The following is a 20404-nucleotide window of genomic DNA, read 5'->3' as shown; positions in this document are numbered from 1 at the left end:
GCTTCTTCACACACCAAATGCTGGAATTAGGAGATGAAATAGTAAAAATGCTCTGACTCTGCAGTCCATCCTTATCGACCTCTGACCCCCTCCTCAGTGTGTATCTAACCACTGTCTCAATTTGCCCATCTGCCATGACTCTCACTCCTACTCACTCCTTTCTCCTGTGGCTCCCTGTAATCTCACTCTTTCACAACCTCCTTTCATTATTAGTGAGGTATCTCCTGCTGCCTGTCCCCGCCTGTTACTGTTAATCCCTCCATTTCTCATGTATTATCCTTCAGTTATCTGCAGGAGCTCTGTGTCTTTGTCTCAGGGCGGTTACGTTTAAGGCACTAAATGCCCCATAACCCCCCTCCCCGAAAAAAAGGAAATTCGATTTAAAGATAGAATGAGAAATTAAACCGTATTGTAATCTGAACATGGACTTGGATGCATTTTTTTAACTTTCTTTTGGTATTTTATTTTCTTCTTGTCCTGGAATTGACTTTTTTCAATCCTACCTTGAAACCTGAAGTATGCGTATATATATACACACACATGTGTACATACATATGTGTGTATATATATATGTATATGTCTGTATTTATAGAGATACACACATGGAAACCCTCCTCCTAATTTTGCAGTTGAAACACCGTCATATTTGGGTCCCTGATCAAAAACGTTGAAACTGGATGACTAAGAGGAGGGTTATTTTCGTTATGGGCTACATCATCTTGTCTCCGATTGTCTGTTTCCCTGATTGTCTGCATATGTATTGAATTGAACTAGTATATTATTGTGTTTTCCCCTGTGTCTCGTGCTTGGGTCCAGATATGTAGAGACAATTTAGTTTCCAGAAAGAGAAGAGACGGGGAAAATGTGCCTATTTTTTTGCCTATGTTATGAATATCCTGCGAAACAGCTGGAATCACAAGCAAGTCACAGATGATCCACTTTCTGTGTGACAAACACACACATCCATTTTAACACACCATATCACATCATCTTTACGAAGCCCGAGGATGGAGGAATGCTGTTGGTCTCAACCGCTTTACAATCAACACAAATCACATTATTCCACACACACACGCACGCAGAAATATACGTCTCTTTTTCAAACCCTGTCCCCCATGAACAGATGGAAATATAGATAGCGGGAGCAGGGGGAAATAAGAGAGGTAATGGGGTAGTTAGGGGTGGAGGAAATGTTGGGTTGAGGGGGGTTGAGTGTCTCTGACCATTCCCCAGTCAGTCTGAGCAGCTGCACAGATATTCCACCGCATTCCTGATTTCTGACACAAATTGAATTAATGGGGCTGGGGGGAGTTTAGACGGCCCTGTTCTCTCCCCCTCCCACGACTCAGCAGGGCACCTCGCCTCACCCCCGAAACTCTCAAATGAGTCTCTCAATCAAGGGGTCTCGGCACCCGCACCCCCCACTGGATCCTCATCACCAGCTCTTGAGTCAACACCTCCGCAGAGGGCAGTAAAAATCAGGGGTTCGGGTGACACGCAGCAGGTGCAGGAAGCCTGGAGCGAGGGGTGGGTGAGGCGTAAATCTCCCCCGGGGCTCCACAGAACACCCAGGAGGAGAGTCTCGTAGGCGCCATGGAGTGCCAACGAGAACAAGGGAGGGGCAGGTGAGGCAGGGGCGTCAAACTGCTTTTAGTTCAGGGGCCACATACACACAAATGTGATCTTAAGGGGGCGCGAACAGAACAATCATAGCAGAATAACTTTTCACATCTGTGTAGTAATCCTGACACACCACCATACAAACTAAAGTGGGAACTATTAAGGAAGAAGTTATCCCCTTGTTGTGTAATTGTATCAAATGTCCACATAAAACACATGAAAGTTGTGGAAATTGCAGTTCATGTCTTCTCTGTCATTTCTACACTTTGCAAATTCATCCCCCGTATATTTGACCCCCCTGATGTAGAGGAAAGGGCTATTTTAACCCCGTCACCCCCTGTTACTGAAATGACTGACACATGTTTATGGAGAGAGACTTGCCTGGCCCAGCATGTCGGGGGCGATGGGGATGGAGGGCCAGATGGCGGAGTAGACGGCGAAGAAGACCATCCAGAGCACCATGCTTCCCCATACCGCCAGGTGGGAAAACTGCAAAAGAGGAAGGAGATTAAGGAATACATCGTAGGTCAGATAGTTTCATCCGGATATACACAACCTCTCCCTCACTTCTCCCCATGTCTTCCTACTCTGATCTGCTGAAAGGCGACACTGTGAATTCCTGTGAGACCTGCTTCATTACTGCCAGGCTGTTGTGTGGACAGCTGAGCGGACAAAAGTGTCAGCGCCATCCTGTCCATCCTGCCACTCTGTCGCAGTCATGGCTGCTGCTGCTTTAAAGAGGCCCTGCTATTCTTTCTGTGGTTTTTCCCTTTCCTGTAGTGTGTGATATATATATATATAAATATATATATATATATATATATATAAATATATATCGGTGCTAGTGGTTCGCCAGAGCTGTATTAGATTAACATTAACATGCTTATTGTAGTTGTAAGTGCACTGTCTTGCAGCCTGTAGCACCATACTTGATGGAGCATATGTGTGGGCTGGACCTGTATTTGACAGGAAAGGAGTGAGCAGAGGGTGGAGTGGTCGATTCTTGTGACTATCTTCCTCACCCTCTCAGACTTTCAGTTGCGCGCTACTAAAGAGCCGCGCTACCATGGAAACCAAACAATAGTGTAGCTGTATTAAAGTCCGAGTGGAAACAGTCCTGAGTAAATCTGATTTTGTCAGAAATCGGGAGAAATGCGGGAGAAATATGACCCCGGGAGGAAACCGGGAGAGGGCAGTGAAATCGGGAGGGTTGACAAGTATGAGGAGAGGACTCTTTAAAGTAGAGACACTACATACTGATATACACCTGAACATCAGCAGGAGAGGACTCTTTAAAGTAGAGACACTACATACTGATATACACCTGAACATCAGCAGGAGAGGACTCTTTAAAGTAGAGACACTACATACTGATATACACCTGAACATCAGCAGGAGAGGACTCTTTAAAGTAGAGACACTACATACTGATATACACCTGAACATCAGCAGGAGAGGACTCTTTAAAGTAGAGACACTACATACTGATATACACCTGAACATCAGCAGGAGAGGACTCTTTAAAGTAGAGACACTACATACTGATATACACCTGAGCAGGAGAGGGCTCTTTAAAGTAGAAACACTACATACTGATATACACCTGAACATCAGCAGGAGAGGACTCTTTAAAGTAGAGACACTACATACTGATATACACCTGANGGCAAATTGAGACAGTGGTTAGATCAGGGCTCTCGACTAACTTTTTTCACCATCCTCCCGGAACCGTCCCGAAATACAATCTTAATTTCGGGACGGCTTAGATTGTATTTCGGGACGGTTCCGGGAGGATGGTGAAAAAAGTTAGTCGAGAGCCCTGATCTAACCACTGTCTCAATTTGCCCATCTGCCATGACTCTCACTCCTACTCACTCCTTTCTCCTGTGGCTCCCTGNCCAGGCATTAATCGTGCATCTAACCGGCAGGGCTCGAGCTTAAGGACGTCCCGTCGTCCCGGGGCCGAAAAAAATAGTGTCAGGGAGGATAAAAAATAAATTATTTTTTATCCTCCCTGACACTATTTTTTTCGGCCCCGGGACGACGGGACGTCCTTAAGCTCGAGCCCTGCCGGTTAGATGCACGATTAATGCCTGGAGACACACTGAGGAGGGGGTCAGAGGTCGATAAGGATGAACTGCAGAGTCAGAGCATTTTTACTATTTCATCTCCTAATTCCAGCATTTGGTGTGTGAAGAAGCTGTAAATATGCTAAGCTAACGTCTGAAGTACTCAACGCTCTGAAAGGCTCTCAATGTGCTTTGTCTCCTCTTTGCCGTTTCCACATGTTTGAAAAATGACTCGATACTGGATCTGAATGAATATGCGAGTGAAATAAAGGAGCCTGTGTGTTGTCCCTGCAGGCTGGCAAGGTGATGCAGTGCTGGTACTTCTGGCTGGGTCTGATCCTGGTGCCGGCTGCGTGTTTACTCAAAGACTTCGCCTGGATCGCGTAAGTAGAACACATTTAATATAAATACGTGGGAAATCCATACTGAGGCTATTTAGCTGAAGCGAGGCGTTTACATAACCCATATTGAGTCTGTGTCAACACTCGCGCGCACTTTATGTTATGAATCACACGTGTCGGCAAAGTAGCACTCAAAGTTTCCTGCATGATGTCTGACGGGCTTCTTCCTGCTCTCAGCACCCGGCGCACGGTGAGGAAGTCTCTGCTGGAGGAGGTGCAGGAGCTGGAGGCCCGGGCTGTGGACCCGGGGGCCGCCGTGCTGCGGGACGCCAGCGGGCGCAGGTATGCACAGTGCTGAAGAGCATCACGGGATCACACCTACATCATATTTTTTATGATTTATTTCAAGGTGTTTTAATCCATGTGTTAGCCATTATGTTTTTATATTAGCACTGAGGCCACTATGTTGGGTACGACTGTAACATTTGATGCAACTCAATACAGCAGCACAGTAAGACATGTTATCTTTACAAAGATTTAATAACGTTTTGGTTGACTCTGTCAGAGAGGTGTTCATTTAAAGAGGCCCCTATGTTGCTTTTGGGGGGTTTCCCTTTCCTTATATAGGTTTTAGTGCATGTAAATGGTCTGCAAGGGCTCAAATCCTGGTGTTCCCTCCAGATGGAGTTTCTCTATTATGCTATTGTACGTGATAGGCTAAGGGGCGGGACATCTCTAAGCGGTTGACCAATCACAACAGAGCAGACCAGAGCTTTTTGGACATTAAAGCATGGAGACATGTCACAGTAGAGACACTACATACTGATATACACCTGAACATCAGCAGGAGAGGACTCTTTAAAGTAGAGACACTACATACTGATATACACCTGAACATCAGCAGGAGAGAAAACCTTTAAAGTAGAGACACTACATACTGATATACACCTGAACATCAGCAGAATAGGTCCTCTTTAACACATTTAATACCAAAAAGGTCATAATAAGCCTCTTTAAGGATAATATGTGGCAGAACTTCTGTATCGTGTTGCATTAAATTGTATATATGGACCCAATAAAGTCACCATAGCAGGTATGTTTGTGGAACTAAATATATTTCTAACTCCCCGGTGGCGTCGTCCACAGGGCCGAAGCCAAGGCTGAGGTCCCGTAGAGCCCCAGCTGTCACATGATCACAGAGGTAGTTTTTGGGTTTACTGTGTGACCTCAAACGGCTCTGGAGTGACCTTCACCTGTTTCCCCACTAAATGAGTTCACACCTCCCTCTGTTGACCTTTCATTAAATCACTCCTTCCCCTTTATCCTCGGTTTCATTTTTACATTTCATTTCTCTGCTTATTTCCATTTCTCCTCCATTCCTTCATCTGTGGATCACAGGTGGCTCAATGTGAGCTGCTGTACAGACCTGGTGTGTTTCTGGATGTGTTTGTGTTTCTCTCCGTGTGATGTAGTCGTGTTGTGTCAATAGAGTTAGACGAAAGTCTCCTAAAAAATACAATTTTGATTAAAAGTTACATACATTTTTTTAATGAAAAAGTAAGTATTTTTGCACTGTGATACGAATACTTGTATTAAATCAAGCATCTGAGTACTTTCTCCACCACAGTTTGCCAAAAAGGATTTTTTTTTTTTATATAATATTCTGCTAATATGACTCATTATAATAAAGATGCAGCTGGTAGTGAGTCACAGAGTAAGCTTCTCTCTCAGAGCCGGTTTAGCATGCGGTGTGTTTTCAAGGTAACCAAACTGCTGCCCCACACAAGGCCCCGTCCCCGACTAACCCTGCTTGTAAAACCCAGGGGGGAAAAAATAAATGGGTCCTCTCCAAAGCAATGGAGCAGAAAGGGGGAAAAAGCACATCTGTGTTTGTAGTTGGTAGACATGGGAAAGGTAGGGAGAGCGTCTCGAGGGGAGAGCTCAGACGGAGCACATCCCTGGGCTTTTTTATATCACAAAGGAACATTAAAGAACTGAAGCATGAGCCTTTCATCTGCTCGTCCTGCACCATTTATTGTGTTATCATCCACTCAGCACTGTCATCTATCTAGCAGACATTTAAAACTTCTATAGGAAACTTCAGAGCCGCTCTGCTGGTTTTTTTTATTTAGAGATCGTTCCCAACAGTCACATACAGTACGAGGAATTTCCCAATCCTAACGTTGGGAAGGCTGGCTGAGGCCCATCACGACTCCGTTGATCATCTCAAGAGCCAGCGTGGTGTTAATGTAGTGTGTGTGTGTGTGTGTGTGTGTGTGTGTGTGTGTGTGTGTGTGTGTGTGTGTGTGTGTGTGTGTGTGTGTGTGTGTGCACACTGATTCAGGAATGCAAGTGAGAAAGAGTGAAGGGTGGGAGAAGGGGGTTGTCCATCCAAGTCCTAATCATTAAATCTAATCAATCCATGGCCTGAACCAATGTCTCCGTGTCTTCACTGTACGCTGTCATGTGATCAGGTGTGTGTTTTTCTTCAGACTCTGGCTTCATAAAGTTTGCAGCTCAGACTCCTATTGTGAACTCAGAAATGTTGAGTACACCAAAGTTTCATGTTAGAAATGTATACGGGTCCCCAGCATATAGAAACTACCGGATGCTAACCTGCAAATGTTGGGCAGAAAAATTGTCCACAGTTGAGGTTATACTTTTCATCTTGTGCTCTCAATATCCAATGGTTGCAACACTACTCATAATCCCACCGAGAGTGCAGATATAGACACTTTCTGGTTAAAACTTCCATTTCTGTACCCTGAAAATGTCAGAAATTGACCCAGCATCCTCAATAAGCCCCAAAACCACACTAAAATTTACCAAATCGGCCAAGCCATTTTTAACTGCATAGGCTATAATGCAATTTAAATCTAATTAGCGCAACTGTATCTGCTAATTGTGCAAATTGTCCAAAATATGCAAGTTAGCATCAGGCAGTTTCTATGTGCTGGGGACCCCTACTATACATTTCTAACATCAAACTTTGTGGTACAATGCCGGCAAGTAGACTAGCCAGTTAGAGGGAGAAAAGGCTTGATTTGACATGATATGCGTTTGATTTCAAGCCTGTCCCACGCTCCGTCTCAAAGCTCCTGAGAGTCACCGCAGACAGAGCGTTAGACGATTAATACCCCCCCCTTCTTTCCCACCCACCTTCCTGGACGAGGCCCAGCCCAAACTGTTACAGCTGCTCCCGTATGGAGAATCCATCGAGCCGTTTCTGCTTTACAACTCCTCCCCTGTGACTCCACTTTCCACATTATCCTGCAGGAGGCTCCCAGAGCTGCACCTCCTCAGGGTCGTAGCTTTAAAAGCGGCCATTGTTGTGTTTTATTGTTCCTCCTCCTCTCTTTGTGATGGACAGGTATCCACTGTGGGTGGTAGAGCTGTGTGTGAATGTGCGTAATGAGTGTTTCTGATAGCTTAACCATGAAGTTGTTTGTGTTTCAAGAGGATTAAGAGTGTGAGACAGTTCTTTGTGTAAAATCCGTTCACCTCACAGATGTGTCTCTTTGTTAACCAAGTGTGTGTATGTAAATCTCATGTACTCCAAACAAAGCCTTCCCTGATATAGGCTATGCTTACGCCTGTAGGTGAAACACATTAGCGCTCAACACACTGGTTTCTGTTTAAAAGTTGTTTATTTTTTTGAATTCATATGAAAAATGACATCAAAATGGACCACTTTTCATACATCTGTCGGTAGTGAGTTACAGACTTTGTGCTCGGCCGTACACACACAGTTTCAGTACTTTGGGACATCTCAGGCTGCAGCTCAGTGGAGCAGCACATTCCTCAAGTTGCATGTTACTGAATGACCTGTTAGCTGCACAACAGAGGAAAACAGACTTATTTTTCTTGGATTAAAAAGCCCAAAACGTGCCATTTCTGTGCTGTTTCTTAAGTGGGAAATAATGAGTCAGAGCTGCCCTTGCCCTCGGCTAACGCACTGAACTGTGGCAGTGTTAAATACAGATGCGCGCACACACACACACACACACACACACACACACACACACACACACACACACACACACACACACACACACACACACACACACACACACACACACACACACACACACACCTCTGAGTAGTGAAGAGGGCCGTTTGCGATGTATAATTAACCTGCCTCTCACTTTTAAGGTACATTAACTGTGAGTCTTGGCTGGATATTTAAATTGTCCGTGTTTCCGCTCCGGTTTTTGGGGTTTTATTTAGGGGGGGTTGTATGGCAGGGTGGAGCGTTACAGTCTGCGTCCTGTGTTCACTTCATTACATTTGAAAGGGTCTGCAGGGAGACGGCGACTGCCTTTCACATTACACCACCTGCATTTCCCATTACACACAGTTCACTCACAGTTACTCACACGACCACATCCCTCTACACTTCCCACTAACTCACACATACAGTACAATCATCTCTGCACACGTTCAACACAAACAAACACACTGCACGTATGAGCCGTTCACAAGTGCAGATGGCATGAAAACAGCATGTGGTCATAACTTTGTTTTGTTTCTACTCCTATATCCACTTTTCATTCATTTCGCTGCTATAAATCATCCAGTCATCACTCATTCCCACTCTCACTCTCGCACAGATTTATTTGAGTGAGCCGTGCACGGTCCCCCACCTGGGCTGTAAATCCTCCTTTATGCAGTTTTGTCTTTGCATCGAGACAGAAAATTGTCTATGCATCCATCATCTTAGTCAGGAGATCACATGACACTAAACAGACACACAAAACACACAATGGAGAGGCGGGCCTGCAGCCAGCAACAGCTTCACCAGTCCTTCAGTTTCTTTTCCACTGTAAAAGTCTCTGGCGCGGCCCCCCCTCACAGGTTCAACTTCACAACAAAGTGGTCTGCAGTCTCGTCACACAGTCACTGCAGGGTATTTCTGGTCATTGACAATACACCCCATGTTGGGAGGGGGGCATGGGGACTGCAGGGGTCTGTACCCCCCCTGAGTTGGGTCCATGAAGGTGGCGGCCGGGTGGGCGTACCCGATGTACTGCGGGTGCAGAAACTGTCCCTGGTGGGGCATGATCTGCGTGGCCTGCTGGCAGTTGAGCATGGAGTAGTTGGTGGGCATGTTGACGAAGACGCTGGCGTCGGGGGGGAGGCAGCAGGAGGCCTGGGCCCTCATCATCTGAGGGGGATTCTGTCGGGGGGCGGTGGGGGGGGCAGAGGAGCTGGAGGACGTGGCTGTGCTGGACTGACGGGACGAGGAACCCCTAGAGGTCCCGGCGCTGGACATCATAGGGATGGTTTCCAGGAGGCGCCCCCCACCGCCGGACCCCCCCCCTGATGCTCCGCCTGATGAGAGCTCCTGTTTGGGGCGCAGGCAGCGGCAGCAGCACACGGCCACCACGGAGCCCACCAGGATGAACGCCACGAACACGGAGCCCACGATCAGGAACGGCACGTAGATGGGCACTGCAGGGAGAAGAGAGGACACGTTCAAATATGGAAGTCATATTTTAAAGTATAGTCTGTTTGTCAGCTCAGAGTCCTGTTGTGAACCCGGAAATGTTGAGCACACCAAAGTTTCATGATAGAAATGTATAGTAGTGTCCCCACTCCCAGCACAGAGAAACTGCCGGATGTTTCTTTGCATATGTTGGGCAATTTGCACAATTAGCATAAGTGCCATTAATTAACATGCAGACTAATGTGGCTTGGCCGATTTGGATGATCTCTGAGTGGTTTTGGTGGTTCACCATCCATTTCTGACATGTACAGGATCAAAAATGGCCGTTCTTATTTACTGGCCACATTTCTACTCCCGTTGGGCTAATGCATTTTGGGACGATTTCAAAGTTTAAACTAAAAACTGCCATTTTTGATCCTGAAAATGTTCGAAATGATACGTAAAAAACCACACCACAATTGTCCAAATTGTCCAAGTCATTTTTAAATCTATCTAAACTTCAAAGCACCACACACACTTGTCTTGCTTCCCTGCACAAGCAAAGCTCCTTACATGTGAGGGCAGATTTGGTGAGACAGTGAAACAAAAGAGTGAGCAGAGAGGAGTGTTTGGACTCGGTCTTGCACAGGGACCGAGTCCCCAGGGTGTCCCGGGCTCTCGTTAGCAGTTATTAACTTTGTTTTGATCTGTTTTAATCCTGAGCACCCTGCTGTGTCCCCAGCCGCGACCCTGCAGACCTGTGTGTGTGTGTGTGTGTGTGTGTGTGTGTGTGTGTGTGTGTGTATATGACATTCTTAAGCCCGGCTGCCAGCAAATATTTGTGACCCTCCTTTTTTTTCTCAGTCTATTTCTGAGCGAACCTTTGAAGATAGGTTGAACTACAGTCCTTGGCTCCAGCTTACATAAAGGTATTAAGGCTGATTTAATGTAGCTGCATGGGAGCTCATTCAGACCTTTTAAATCAAAGGGCTAAGCCAATTTCATCTCACTGACTTTTTGTTTAAAATAGCAAATCAGACTGGTAAGACAGTCCTCACCAATCAGTCTGCTTCGCTGGGTCAAATAGCTGAGGCATTACTACAACAGTTACACATCTCGACATCTTTATGTGTTAAGATCTCCGGTTCCCGTTAAATGTCTGCAAATTGGCTAAGTGAGCCGGAGAAGCTCCACCTTGAAACATGATCAACAATAACTCTCCTTACGAATAAATCACAGTTTTCCTTCTCCTTTCACCTCTTGGCTGCACTGTGAAGCGTTTTCTGGCCGAAACAGGGTGACGTCACTTTCCTTATTCCCATGCACACACCTTACAAACACAATAACGACCATGTTACAGTATAATTGATTAGTTTTGTTTTATTGTTCCCATAGGGTGTAGTTATTTTCCACTCTGAATGTGCCTATGTGTTATGAGGTGTAACTGTAAGCCGAAGAAAGAGAGGTGGCAACTGGCTCCGGTTTCCCTTTGTCTCTTTGAAATACATCCAGGCGGCCTTGAGAAACGTTTCGAAATGCTCATCAAAAGTAGCGGGGTATTAAAGGGATTACTGCGGGAAACCTGTGAAGAGCTCGGGGACATTCAAGGGCTCAGGCGGTAAGTCCAGGTGACAAAAGACACAGGCCAGCAGCACTCTGGGACATGAGACAAACCAGGACCTCGAGCCTTTTCCTTTTAACAAGGAGCACTGCTCACTTCAGAGGTTAATGCGCCTCACAGATATAATAAACACGTCTTAACAGGAACTCTGTCATGGCTACATATGTTTAAATTAAAGAGGCAGTGGTGGTTCTCCCTTCCCTGTAGTGTGTTATATACAGTAGGTTTTAGTGCATGTAAATGGTCTGCAAAGGCTACAATCTCAGAGCTCCAGATCAGAGTAACATCACTGCTATTGGCTAACGCTCCAACACATTGTACGTGACAGGTTTTAAAGGGGTGGGACATCTCTAAGCGGTTGACCAATCACAACAGAGCCGGCCAGCTAACCAATCAGAGCAGACTGGGCTCTGGTTTCAGACAGAGGGTGAAAAGATGTGCTGCAGCACAGGCAGTATGAGAGGTATAAAGAGCTTTTTGAACATTGAAGCATGGAGACATGTAGAGACACTACATACTGATATACACCTGAACATCAGCAGGAGAGGACTCTTTAAAAGCGCAGTAATGTCTGCCTTCTTCCCCTGCACTTATATGGTCTGCACCTCTGCTTCCATGGCTGCTGAGGATTACTAATCACAAAAACTTTCACTTCATCCCTACTTTTAACAGCAGAGCTCCTTTCCAAAACTCTGTACGGTAAATCAGGGTTGCAGGGGGAGGAAGAGGGCTGCTTAGAGTCAAGCAAACAGAGTGCTCCAATACAGAACTCCTATTACAAGTAACATCTATGACTGAAAGCTTAAAAAATCAAATGAATCATTAGACGGATCATAAGGGTCACGAGATGAATCTGGGAACAAGGAAAGAAGTGGGAATTGCAGATGTTTGGATTGAAATCAGAGCAATGCACATATTAAAATGTTTAATTAAGAAACTACATGGAGACTTATTGCATCTCATTTTATGATGAGGTGGACAAACGACATTAAAATAATCCTTTTGAGAAATCTGGTCCAGAGAGCCGTGCCGCTGACAAGGTTCAAAACCTAATTTAAAACCCAATGTGTGTACTTTTACCCTGTTGTGAGTTTAAGTATGCTGGGAAAAGAAACTCCCTCAAGGATTTTAGCCTTTGCAGACCATTTACATGCACTAAAACCTATACTAAAACACACTGTTGGGAAACCCCCAAAAGCATAATCGGGCCTCTTTGATATGTAACAATGTATTGCTCTTTATAAGCTTTTAGCCTATCGTGTTTTTATGTAAATACTAACTAGCTTTCAAAGAATTGTAGCATAGTAAACTTGAATTTGTAAAGAAGTATAAAGCAGCATACAATGCCAAGTTTAAAACAGTACGCTCAGTAAATGTTCTTCACACCGCTCAGAGTGCACTGAGTGAACCAAGACAACTGTTCCAACTTTAAAAAAAGGCTTGTATTTCCTCGGCTCTCGCTAATGTGTGATGTTCTCATTCTGTGCCCACAGTAGTTAAACCCGGCTATTGTTCCCTGTCACTCCTCCACACCTGTCGCTGCAGTTGAGCTGTGGCAGCCATGGCTCGCTAACCCCCCCCCTTCCCCCCTTCTTAAGCTCTTGTTTTGGGCACAGTCTTTGTGGCCGGACTCTCCCTCGGATATCCCACGGGCGTTCTCCTGTTCCTGAACACCATATGTTCCTTCATGTTGAGCACATTAATAATTTCCTGTCTGTTATCCGTAGACGTTTCACTGTGTATCTTTCCCGGATGATTAATAGCCTATGAAATTTTGTTTTTTGTGAGGAAAAAAGCTGCTTGTCTTTAAGTTATTTTGGCTGCAGGCCACTGGAGGAAATGTATATACCTCTTCCTGCACTGATAAGGCCCGATTGTCACAGCAAATGACAGATTATAGCTGGAGGTCCATAAGAGGGCCTGATATCCTCCAGGGAAACACGAAGCAGGCCTGGGTCTCTGTCGCTCTGATTTGCTCTTTTTTTAAATCTTTTTGTTGATCTTTTATTCAAGATATGATGCAGCTTCCAGAGGCTTCATGGGAGATTAACTTGTGGGAATTTACGCAGGAGGAATTGGGAGGAAGCATTTTTACCTAAAACACTGAGTAAGTGGAAAAATATATGCTCAATTTCAGAGGTGGGAAGTAACCAAGTACATTTACTCAAGTACAATTTTGAGGTACTACTTTATATAAGTATTTCGTTTCTATGCTACTTTTTACTTCTTCTCCACTACATTTAAAAATGGACATAATGTAATTTTACTCCGCTTCATTTGTTCAACATCTTTAGCTACTTTTAACAAAATGGATCTCTAAAAATGTAACTAGTACACTAAATCTTTTTGTCACAAAAATAGTCAAATTATTTAAATATTTTCAAGTTAAGCATGTGAATACTTCTCCCACTACCGTGTCTTGTCTGAAGCAGGTGTGAAGTGCGGAAAATCCCACAGACCCCAGAGAGTATGCTGTGTTTGTGTGTGTGTGTGTGTGTGTGTGTGTGTGTGTGTGTGTGTGTGTGTGTGTGTGTGCAGAGGGACTCCTCGATCCTGGAAGGAAATGATACATAACGTGATTTATGTTTTTTATGAGCGGAGCTGTCAGCGCCTCTGATGAACCACTGTCCAAGATCCGGTCAAGTCCAAACTTGATCCCCGTGGGGACGGAGGGGTCCGAGCCCAGCCCCTCTTGCACTGTTTCAGACCAGAACAAACACAGCTATTTATAAGTGCAGCCCGGCGCAGTTTGCCATTTGTGAGTGCAGTTTAACTGTTTTTTTTTGGAGCAGTCTGCTGCTGTCTCCTGTGCAGCTGTCAGGACGGCAGCAGATGAGCCTTTTAACGGGGGAGACACTGAGGGACAGTTGGCTTCATGAAGGGAAACCCAATAGGTCTGAAATGTACAATATCAGTCATTGCAGTCATTTACTATCAGCTGACTCACTTCCAACTTCATTCTTTTTGGAATAAAACAAAGGTTTTGCTGAGATTAAATAGTGATTTGTTTACAAGTTATACGTTTTACTTATGAGATGACATTTTCTTGAGTTATATTTTTTCTCTCAAACTCTTATTTTTGCGTGATACTGAAGAAGTGTTGCTTGATCTTAATGGCACCAACTTGATTCCATAAGATTAACACTCCACTCACCCCTGGGCTGAAGCAACAGCTCAATCAGTCTCAGTGCTACTGACATAAATCACAGTGAAGACAGTCTGTAAGGGTTATGTATATAAGGATTAGTGGGCTTTTAAAGTGCCAATACCCACTCCTAATCCTCCCAATTACATATTTTAAGCAACATTCTTTTATGTTAATCTCTCTTTTGTAGTGTCTTTTGGATTGTGTTTTTTTAACACCAGCTACCCTGCAGTATACAAAGTCATTCAAACTAGCTGCAACTTTACCAGCTCTGAGAACACTTTAATGATCAATAATTATAAAACATATCATATATTATATTATTCTGAAATGGACCAAGCTGCACAATGATTAATTTTACTTTTGGTACTTTAACTATATTTGAATGCCATTACTTTTCGACTTTTACTTGAGTAACATTTTGAATGCAGGACTTTTACTTGTAACAGAGTATTCATACTCAACTACTTCTACTACTACTTCTACTTTTTCTTAAGTACAAGATCAGAGTACTTCTCCCACCTCTGATCATGGTAGAAGTTGCTGAAACAGTAGAAGTTATGGATAAATACCTGCAGCGTTGTCCTTGTCCTCCTTAGACCCGGGCCCGGGCTCCACAGCCTGCCGGTCGTTGTCACAGCTCCCCTGATCCAGCCGCGCGTCGGTGCTGGAGCAGCAGTAGCGAAGCTCACATTTCCCGCAGCAGATGATAGCATCCTGTGCATCGATCTTCTCCGGACACTGGAACCCTTCCTTCCACGCGCCTTCGGAGTCGTGCCAGCCGTGGCAATACTCCCCGCTGGCTTTCACGTCGATAATAACCAGGAGTAGGGTCAGAATCGCGGTGGCAGACATCGGGAAACTTCCCCTCCTCATCCTCAGGACGCACGCTGTTGCGCACAGAAAGAGACAGAGAGGCTTTCACTCCCCGCGTGTAACCCGGTGAGGGGAGAGATATGGGGGGTCGGTGCAATACAGGGAGAAGTGGGGATGATGTGAGGGAGGAATAAACCTCTTAGAAGCTGTCATTTGTTAGAGGAATCCCGTGCGTAAAATGTGCGTAAATTTAGATCCAACGTCTCCAAAAGTGGGTCTGCAGTGTGGGTGATTATCCAAGAGTTGTAGAAAACAAAAACACGATGGGAAATTACATTAAAGATGCTCTTAGCTTAAGTAATACTCCAGTTGTCTTGCTAGAATCCAGCTTGGAGAGGCTAAATGATCTCTGGCACCGAGAGGCTGCTCATGTCTCCAAACTTTTCAAATGGCTTTCCACAGGGATGCAGAGAATCCAACACTTGTAGCCTGATCCATGCCGCTGTCACCCCTTAGACCCCTCACCGCCAAACCCCTTGCGTAACGACAAGATTTCCAAACTTGTGTGGCTCAGTCCGCATTGTTGGGCGTCAGAAGAGAGCCAGTCTGGTCTGGGTCAGTGTAGCCCGGTTGAACTAAAGCGCGCAGAGACTATCCAACTGTGCGTCAGAGTGAGAGGGGTGTGGAGGAAGCCAGACGCCAATACACAACCTCTTTCATCAAGTTACTCATCCTAGGAACTACCAGTGTTAAGATGCATGAGTAAAATAATACTTCCGGTAGACACCTATAAAATAAAAGCCTAATAAATGTGCTTGTTGCAACTTTATAGGCTACTTGAGTAAAGTTAGATGATTTAAAATACTCATGTATTCAACTTGTTTTAGAACAATAATTTCTATCAAGCTAAGAATTGTTGGATCTTTTTTTCTACTTTCAGATCTGCTTCTGAATGTTTTATTCTGGCTACAATAGCTATCAATTATGAATGAATTAGCTGCTAATCACATGTATTTGTCCCTGTCCATGCATGCCCTTCTTCTTCAAGCTAAACCTTGCAATTAACCACTTTTTGTATCGCTATGTTGTGCTTTTATTTTACTTACTTCATTTCCGGTTGCTTGTTAATGTTCATTTGAAGCTGCTTCTCTCATGACTTCATCCGAGATTTTCTTGAAACACATGCCTCAAAGTTCCTTTAAAGCTCACCAGGCTTACTTTGGTTTGAGTTTTGTTGGTTAGTTTTCTCATGGTGGAAAACCGCTGAGAGTTTTTACAGTTAAACTTTGCTTCCGAAGGTTTCCCTCCTCTGTCCTCACTAACAGGGACTTACTTGGTGACATCGCCACCTAGTGGAGTTTCCAGTTACTCACCCCTTTGCAAACATCTCCTAACATCAGATAAACTTGATACCAACACATTAAGTATATAATTGCTAGGTGTTCCAATATAATCATGACTATATATTTAAACAATATTAGTACCGAGTGGGTTAATGTATATATTAAATTATTTTGGAGGAAACTTGAGTATTAATGTCAGATAATTTTACTTTACTTGAGTATTTGCATTTTGTTCTTCTTCTTTGATAACTAACTAATCTAATATCTCTTATCAACAACTTTAAAAAAGTAAATAAATACATTAATAAAAGGTATAGGATAATAATAACACACAGGCAGGCTCATTCTACTTTATAGGGTTTCACTTCTGATATATTTTGCTAATAATAAGTCTAATTGCAGGAAAATAAATCTACTTTAATTGCCTTTTTTACACTGTGGAATTAAATTCTTTTTAGCAACATTTAAAGCAGTTAGCACCACTCAAACAGCTAGCTACAACATTAAAATGCTGACTAAACGTTGTGTATTAGTAATAATAACCACATAATATAACACTTATTAATGCTACACTTACTGTGTCTGTTTTGCTGCATGATGTATACTTTTATTTTCTATACTTACTGGATTCCTCTTCAATCGCTTATCCTACTGGCTCAACCAAACTACATTACCCACAATGCTCTGTCCTGAAGCGGTGTCCGTAGCAACAGGAAGTGGCGCGCACTGTTGAAAAACTGTCACAAAACCAACCGTGGATAGTTTGATGCTGTTCAGAGTTTAGTGTTGTTGTAAAGTTATACGCAACCTAAAGCTCCTTAAATACGACTAACAGTGGCTTCGTATCGTCAAACGTAAGTGTTGTTTCAATGTTTGGCTAGCTTTGTATGAAATTATCAGCTAAAAGTGAGGAAAGCTTCGTGTGGAGAACCTGTGTAAACAGATAGCTAACTGTTACTGATGAACACAGATCTGCAGCTAGTCACATGTGCTATGTATTAAGCTAAGTGTGTACACGTCTACTATGTGAAGGACTAATCTTCAGAGGTGGAAGAAGTACTCAGATGTTTTACTTAGGTAAAGGTAGAAGTACCAGAGTGTAGGACACGAAAAGTCCTGCAATCAAAATGTAACTCAAGTAGACAAATATTAGCATCAAAATATGTAAATGTACTTACAAAAGTTAAAGTACTCATTATGCAGATAAAGCAGTAAGATACAAGTCCCTCAAAACAGCACTTGGGTAAATGCACTTAGTTACTTTACACCTCTGCTAATCTTCATATTGTGTGTGAGCAGATGTCGTTTATGAGAGCTGGGCGTCCACAACAACACAGCAAAGGAAAAAGGCCTGTTCGCCCCCCCAAGAAGTCAGCCCCTCCGAAAAGAGACTGGGTGGTGAGTACAGACATCTGCTGGGAAATTACACAATGCATGTATTGAATGTGATGAAGTACTGACAGCCCTCTCTCTTTCAGAGCACTGTCAATGACCTGTCTGTGCACAAGCTATCTCCTGCAGAGCTGGTAAGGTGTTCGAATGTGTGCCTAGTTAGTGTGTCTATAACATATTATTATCGTACTCAAACCGTACATATTTGCACATATGTCCAACCTGATTTGCTCGTCTGTGTGATCTCTTCTGCTACAGAGCCATCGCCATGAGATCCACAAGTCCCACAACAAGGTGGCGGCTCAGTGGGATCTGAGAGAGAAAGCCCTACAGCGGCGTCTCAGACACGTGGGGAGCCCGGCACCGCTCGACAACGCCAGCCTCAACATCATCAGGGAGGTGTGTGTGGTGAGGGTTTACCTGTTAGTGTCTTTCGTCCCTTACTTAATGTGTGTGTGGTGTGTTTGACTGCTGCAGGTGTTCTCAGACCAGCTGCTGCTCCAGGACGTTCTGGCTCGCTCCGACAGAGCCATGGCTGTGGTCAAAGACTTGTTTGGAGATGCTCCACGCAGGCAGACTGGTACAAAGCTTCCCATTCACTCTGTTGTAGCTTAAGATACGTATTAAGTGTGTGAAACACGCAGACTCTGGTTCACGTGTTTCTCAGATCATTCCATGTACATTCTCTTCAGTATTTCCTCCTGAGATTTTACTTGAGGCTTGTGTACTTCCTCAGGTCATCCCAGTGTGACGATGGCTCCAAACTGCGGACCTGACTCAGGACTTCCTGTACTTCAAAGACCAGATCCTCCGACCCAGCTGTCCCTGCTCAGCCAGTCTATGATGGACCAACAGGTGTGGCAAGATAATGTCATATGTGTGTGTTTTTCATTTATTCATGTTTCATTTTCTTTTACAAATAAATGTAATGCAACTCTGTGTCTTTTAACACCCTAGTTGTGCCTTCCTGGGTAAAGATTTCGGGCCATATTAATGTGTTTGCATGTATATAATGTTTTTTTCCAGGCTCTTAATGAATTTGAAGCTTCAGAGGAAGACTACAGCGATGAAGAAACAGGTCCCACTTCCAGATCAGAGTATCATGTGATCAGAAGGTGCTTATACCTGCAGAACATTACGCAATCTGAGATATGAAACTGATTTGTGTAGAGGGGAAATATAATATGTTAGATCTTGTTGACACCACTTCATTGCTTGTCATTATTTCCTTTACAGGTCCAATGTAAGTAAAATGAAGGCGGAGTCTCGGGGTAAAGGGAAACAGCGACAAAAAGCCCATCGTCCCAACTCTGAGCAGGCAGACCAGGATAATGCTCCTGTGACCCCCTGCACTTCAGACAGAGCTCCAGGACATGCAGGTAGGACGAAAACACAAGGGCAATTGTTAAAAATGTATGTAAAAAAAAAATAGTCCACATAGAAACGTATCCCGCCTCGTTTCAGCTCTCAACGCCACGGTGGCTGTTCAGCGTTTCCGGTCCAGACGGAGCCAATCAGAGGAAGCCAGGGAGGAACCGTCAGTGCTGGTGTCTCAAGTCCTGAACCCTGAGCATCTAAACCAGTCGGGTAATAACAGGAAGCTATATTCTAATGTTTCTTTCATACCTAAACAGCAGAAAAGCTCATTTGGAAACGACCCCAAAAACATTGTATATGACCGTTGGAGAGGACCAGCGACAGGTGCACGTTGTAAAAAGGTGCCGTAAATGTTCCAGCATATAAACTGATATAAATGAGTGGTTTTTCTGTATGTTTCTTCCAGGCATGACCGACAGTCGCCCCAGCAGGAACAGGAAGTGTGTGTCCCAGAGTTCACGGCTGGATGGTTCCTCTGTGGCCTCCCTCAGCGGGGACCAGTCCAGCCTGGGTCTGCTGCAGGCCATGCTGGGTCAGGTGGAGGCGGACCTGGACACTCTGAGTCCTGACACTGCAGCCCCTGCAGCACAGAGTCAGAAACCCCACAGAGCACAACAAGGCCTCACTGGGTTCTCCGTCGCCTTGGTCACTACTCTGGGACGTTTGGTGCACCTCCTCAAACAGGTCAGTAATCCATTCACTCACATACACCCAGAATGCAGAATGTTATTGACTTTGCTCATTGGAGCCGCTTACATCTATCAATGTCTTTTAAAGGTTGTTATATTAGTTTTTGTCGATCTAATTGAGGGTCCAACGTTTTTTTTATATTCTGTTAAAACACTGTACTATAATGTGCTTTGAGACTAAGGCTGCATTCACACCTAATAGTCCGTTTTCTGGTGCTCACCAGACCACAGTTTGTTACATTGTTTCATTTTTCAGAAGGTTTGGTTTGCGTTCGGGCAAAACTCAAACGGACTATAAACTTTAAACACAAGTCATGTGCTCGGAAATGCTGTTCAACCATTGGTCAGACATTAAGGGGGTAAAAACGCAAATCCCGGCAATTTCTAGAGGAGCCTCCGCCATGGAGCATCGGCACTTTCGGCAGGTTATTCTCATGCTGCTGTTAATCTGGAGATCAACAGACTCTAGCGGCCCGCGCATATGATTATATAATCAGACAACGTTTCTGTTCAACACTTCATTCTGCTTCACTCTTTAACTAAACAACCGCGGATGTCTTGAAAGA

The 20404-nt window shown here is 44.3% G+C and overlaps 2 protein-coding genes across 2 annotated transcripts in view; one reads left to right on the top strand and one right to left on the bottom strand.

Moving 5' to 3' along the window:
- Positions 1 to 4954: 4954 nt before the first annotated feature.
- Positions 4955 to 15703, bottom strand: shisa2b (shisa family member 2b). The gene is made up of 2 exons (XM_010773152.1): positions 14794 to 15703; positions 4955 to 9481 (listed from the first exon to the last, which is right to left on the bottom strand). Exons 1-2 carry the CDS (start codon positions 15095 to 15097, stop codon positions 8919 to 8921), a joined length of 867 nt encoding a protein of 288 aa, XP_010771454.1. The 5' UTR covers positions 15098 to 15703; the 3' UTR covers positions 4955 to 8918.
- Positions 15704 to 17117: 1414 nt separating this feature from the next.
- spice1 (spindle and centriole associated protein 1) overlaps positions 17118 to 20404 on the top strand; it is a gene marked incomplete at its 3' end in the record, with an annotated part of 33427 nt that continues 30140 nt past the window's right edge. Inside the window, exons 1-10 of the mRNA XM_010773153.1 lie at positions 17118 to 17234; positions 17680 to 17778; positions 17859 to 17906; positions 18031 to 18171; positions 18250 to 18352; positions 18509 to 18627; positions 18799 to 18887; positions 19009 to 19151; positions 19237 to 19359; positions 19556 to 19833. Of these exons, the coding sequence (XP_010771455.1) occupies positions 17680 to 17778; positions 17859 to 17906; positions 18031 to 18171; positions 18250 to 18352; positions 18509 to 18627; positions 18799 to 18887; positions 19009 to 19151; positions 19237 to 19359; positions 19556 to 19833 (1143 nt within the window). The remainder of the gene's footprint in view (positions 17235 to 17679; positions 17779 to 17858; positions 17907 to 18030; positions 18172 to 18249; positions 18353 to 18508; positions 18628 to 18798; positions 18888 to 19008; positions 19152 to 19236; positions 19360 to 19555; positions 19834 to 20404) is intronic.

This window comes from Notothenia coriiceps, unplaced genomic scaffold, assembly GCF_000735185.1.
Source record: "Notothenia coriiceps isolate Sejong01 unplaced genomic scaffold, NC01 NC01_scaffold00012137, whole genome shotgun sequence".
In the NCBI taxonomy this organism is placed as follows: domain Eukaryota; kingdom Metazoa; phylum Chordata; class Actinopteri; order Perciformes; family Nototheniidae; genus Notothenia; species Notothenia coriiceps.
The sequence above is the reverse complement of the archived record's forward strand: the minus strand, read 5'-3'. Positions and strand labels throughout refer to the sequence as shown.

Coding starts and splice junctions, on each gene's coding strand:
- shisa2b (XM_010773152.1), bottom strand. CDS start 15,097: ATGAGGAGGGGAAGTTTCCCGATGTCTGCCACCGCGATTCTGACCCTA. Junction 9,482..14,793: donor GGACAAGGACAACGCTGCAG/GTATTTATCCAT, acceptor TTCTCCCTGCAG/TGCCCATCTACGTGCCGTTC.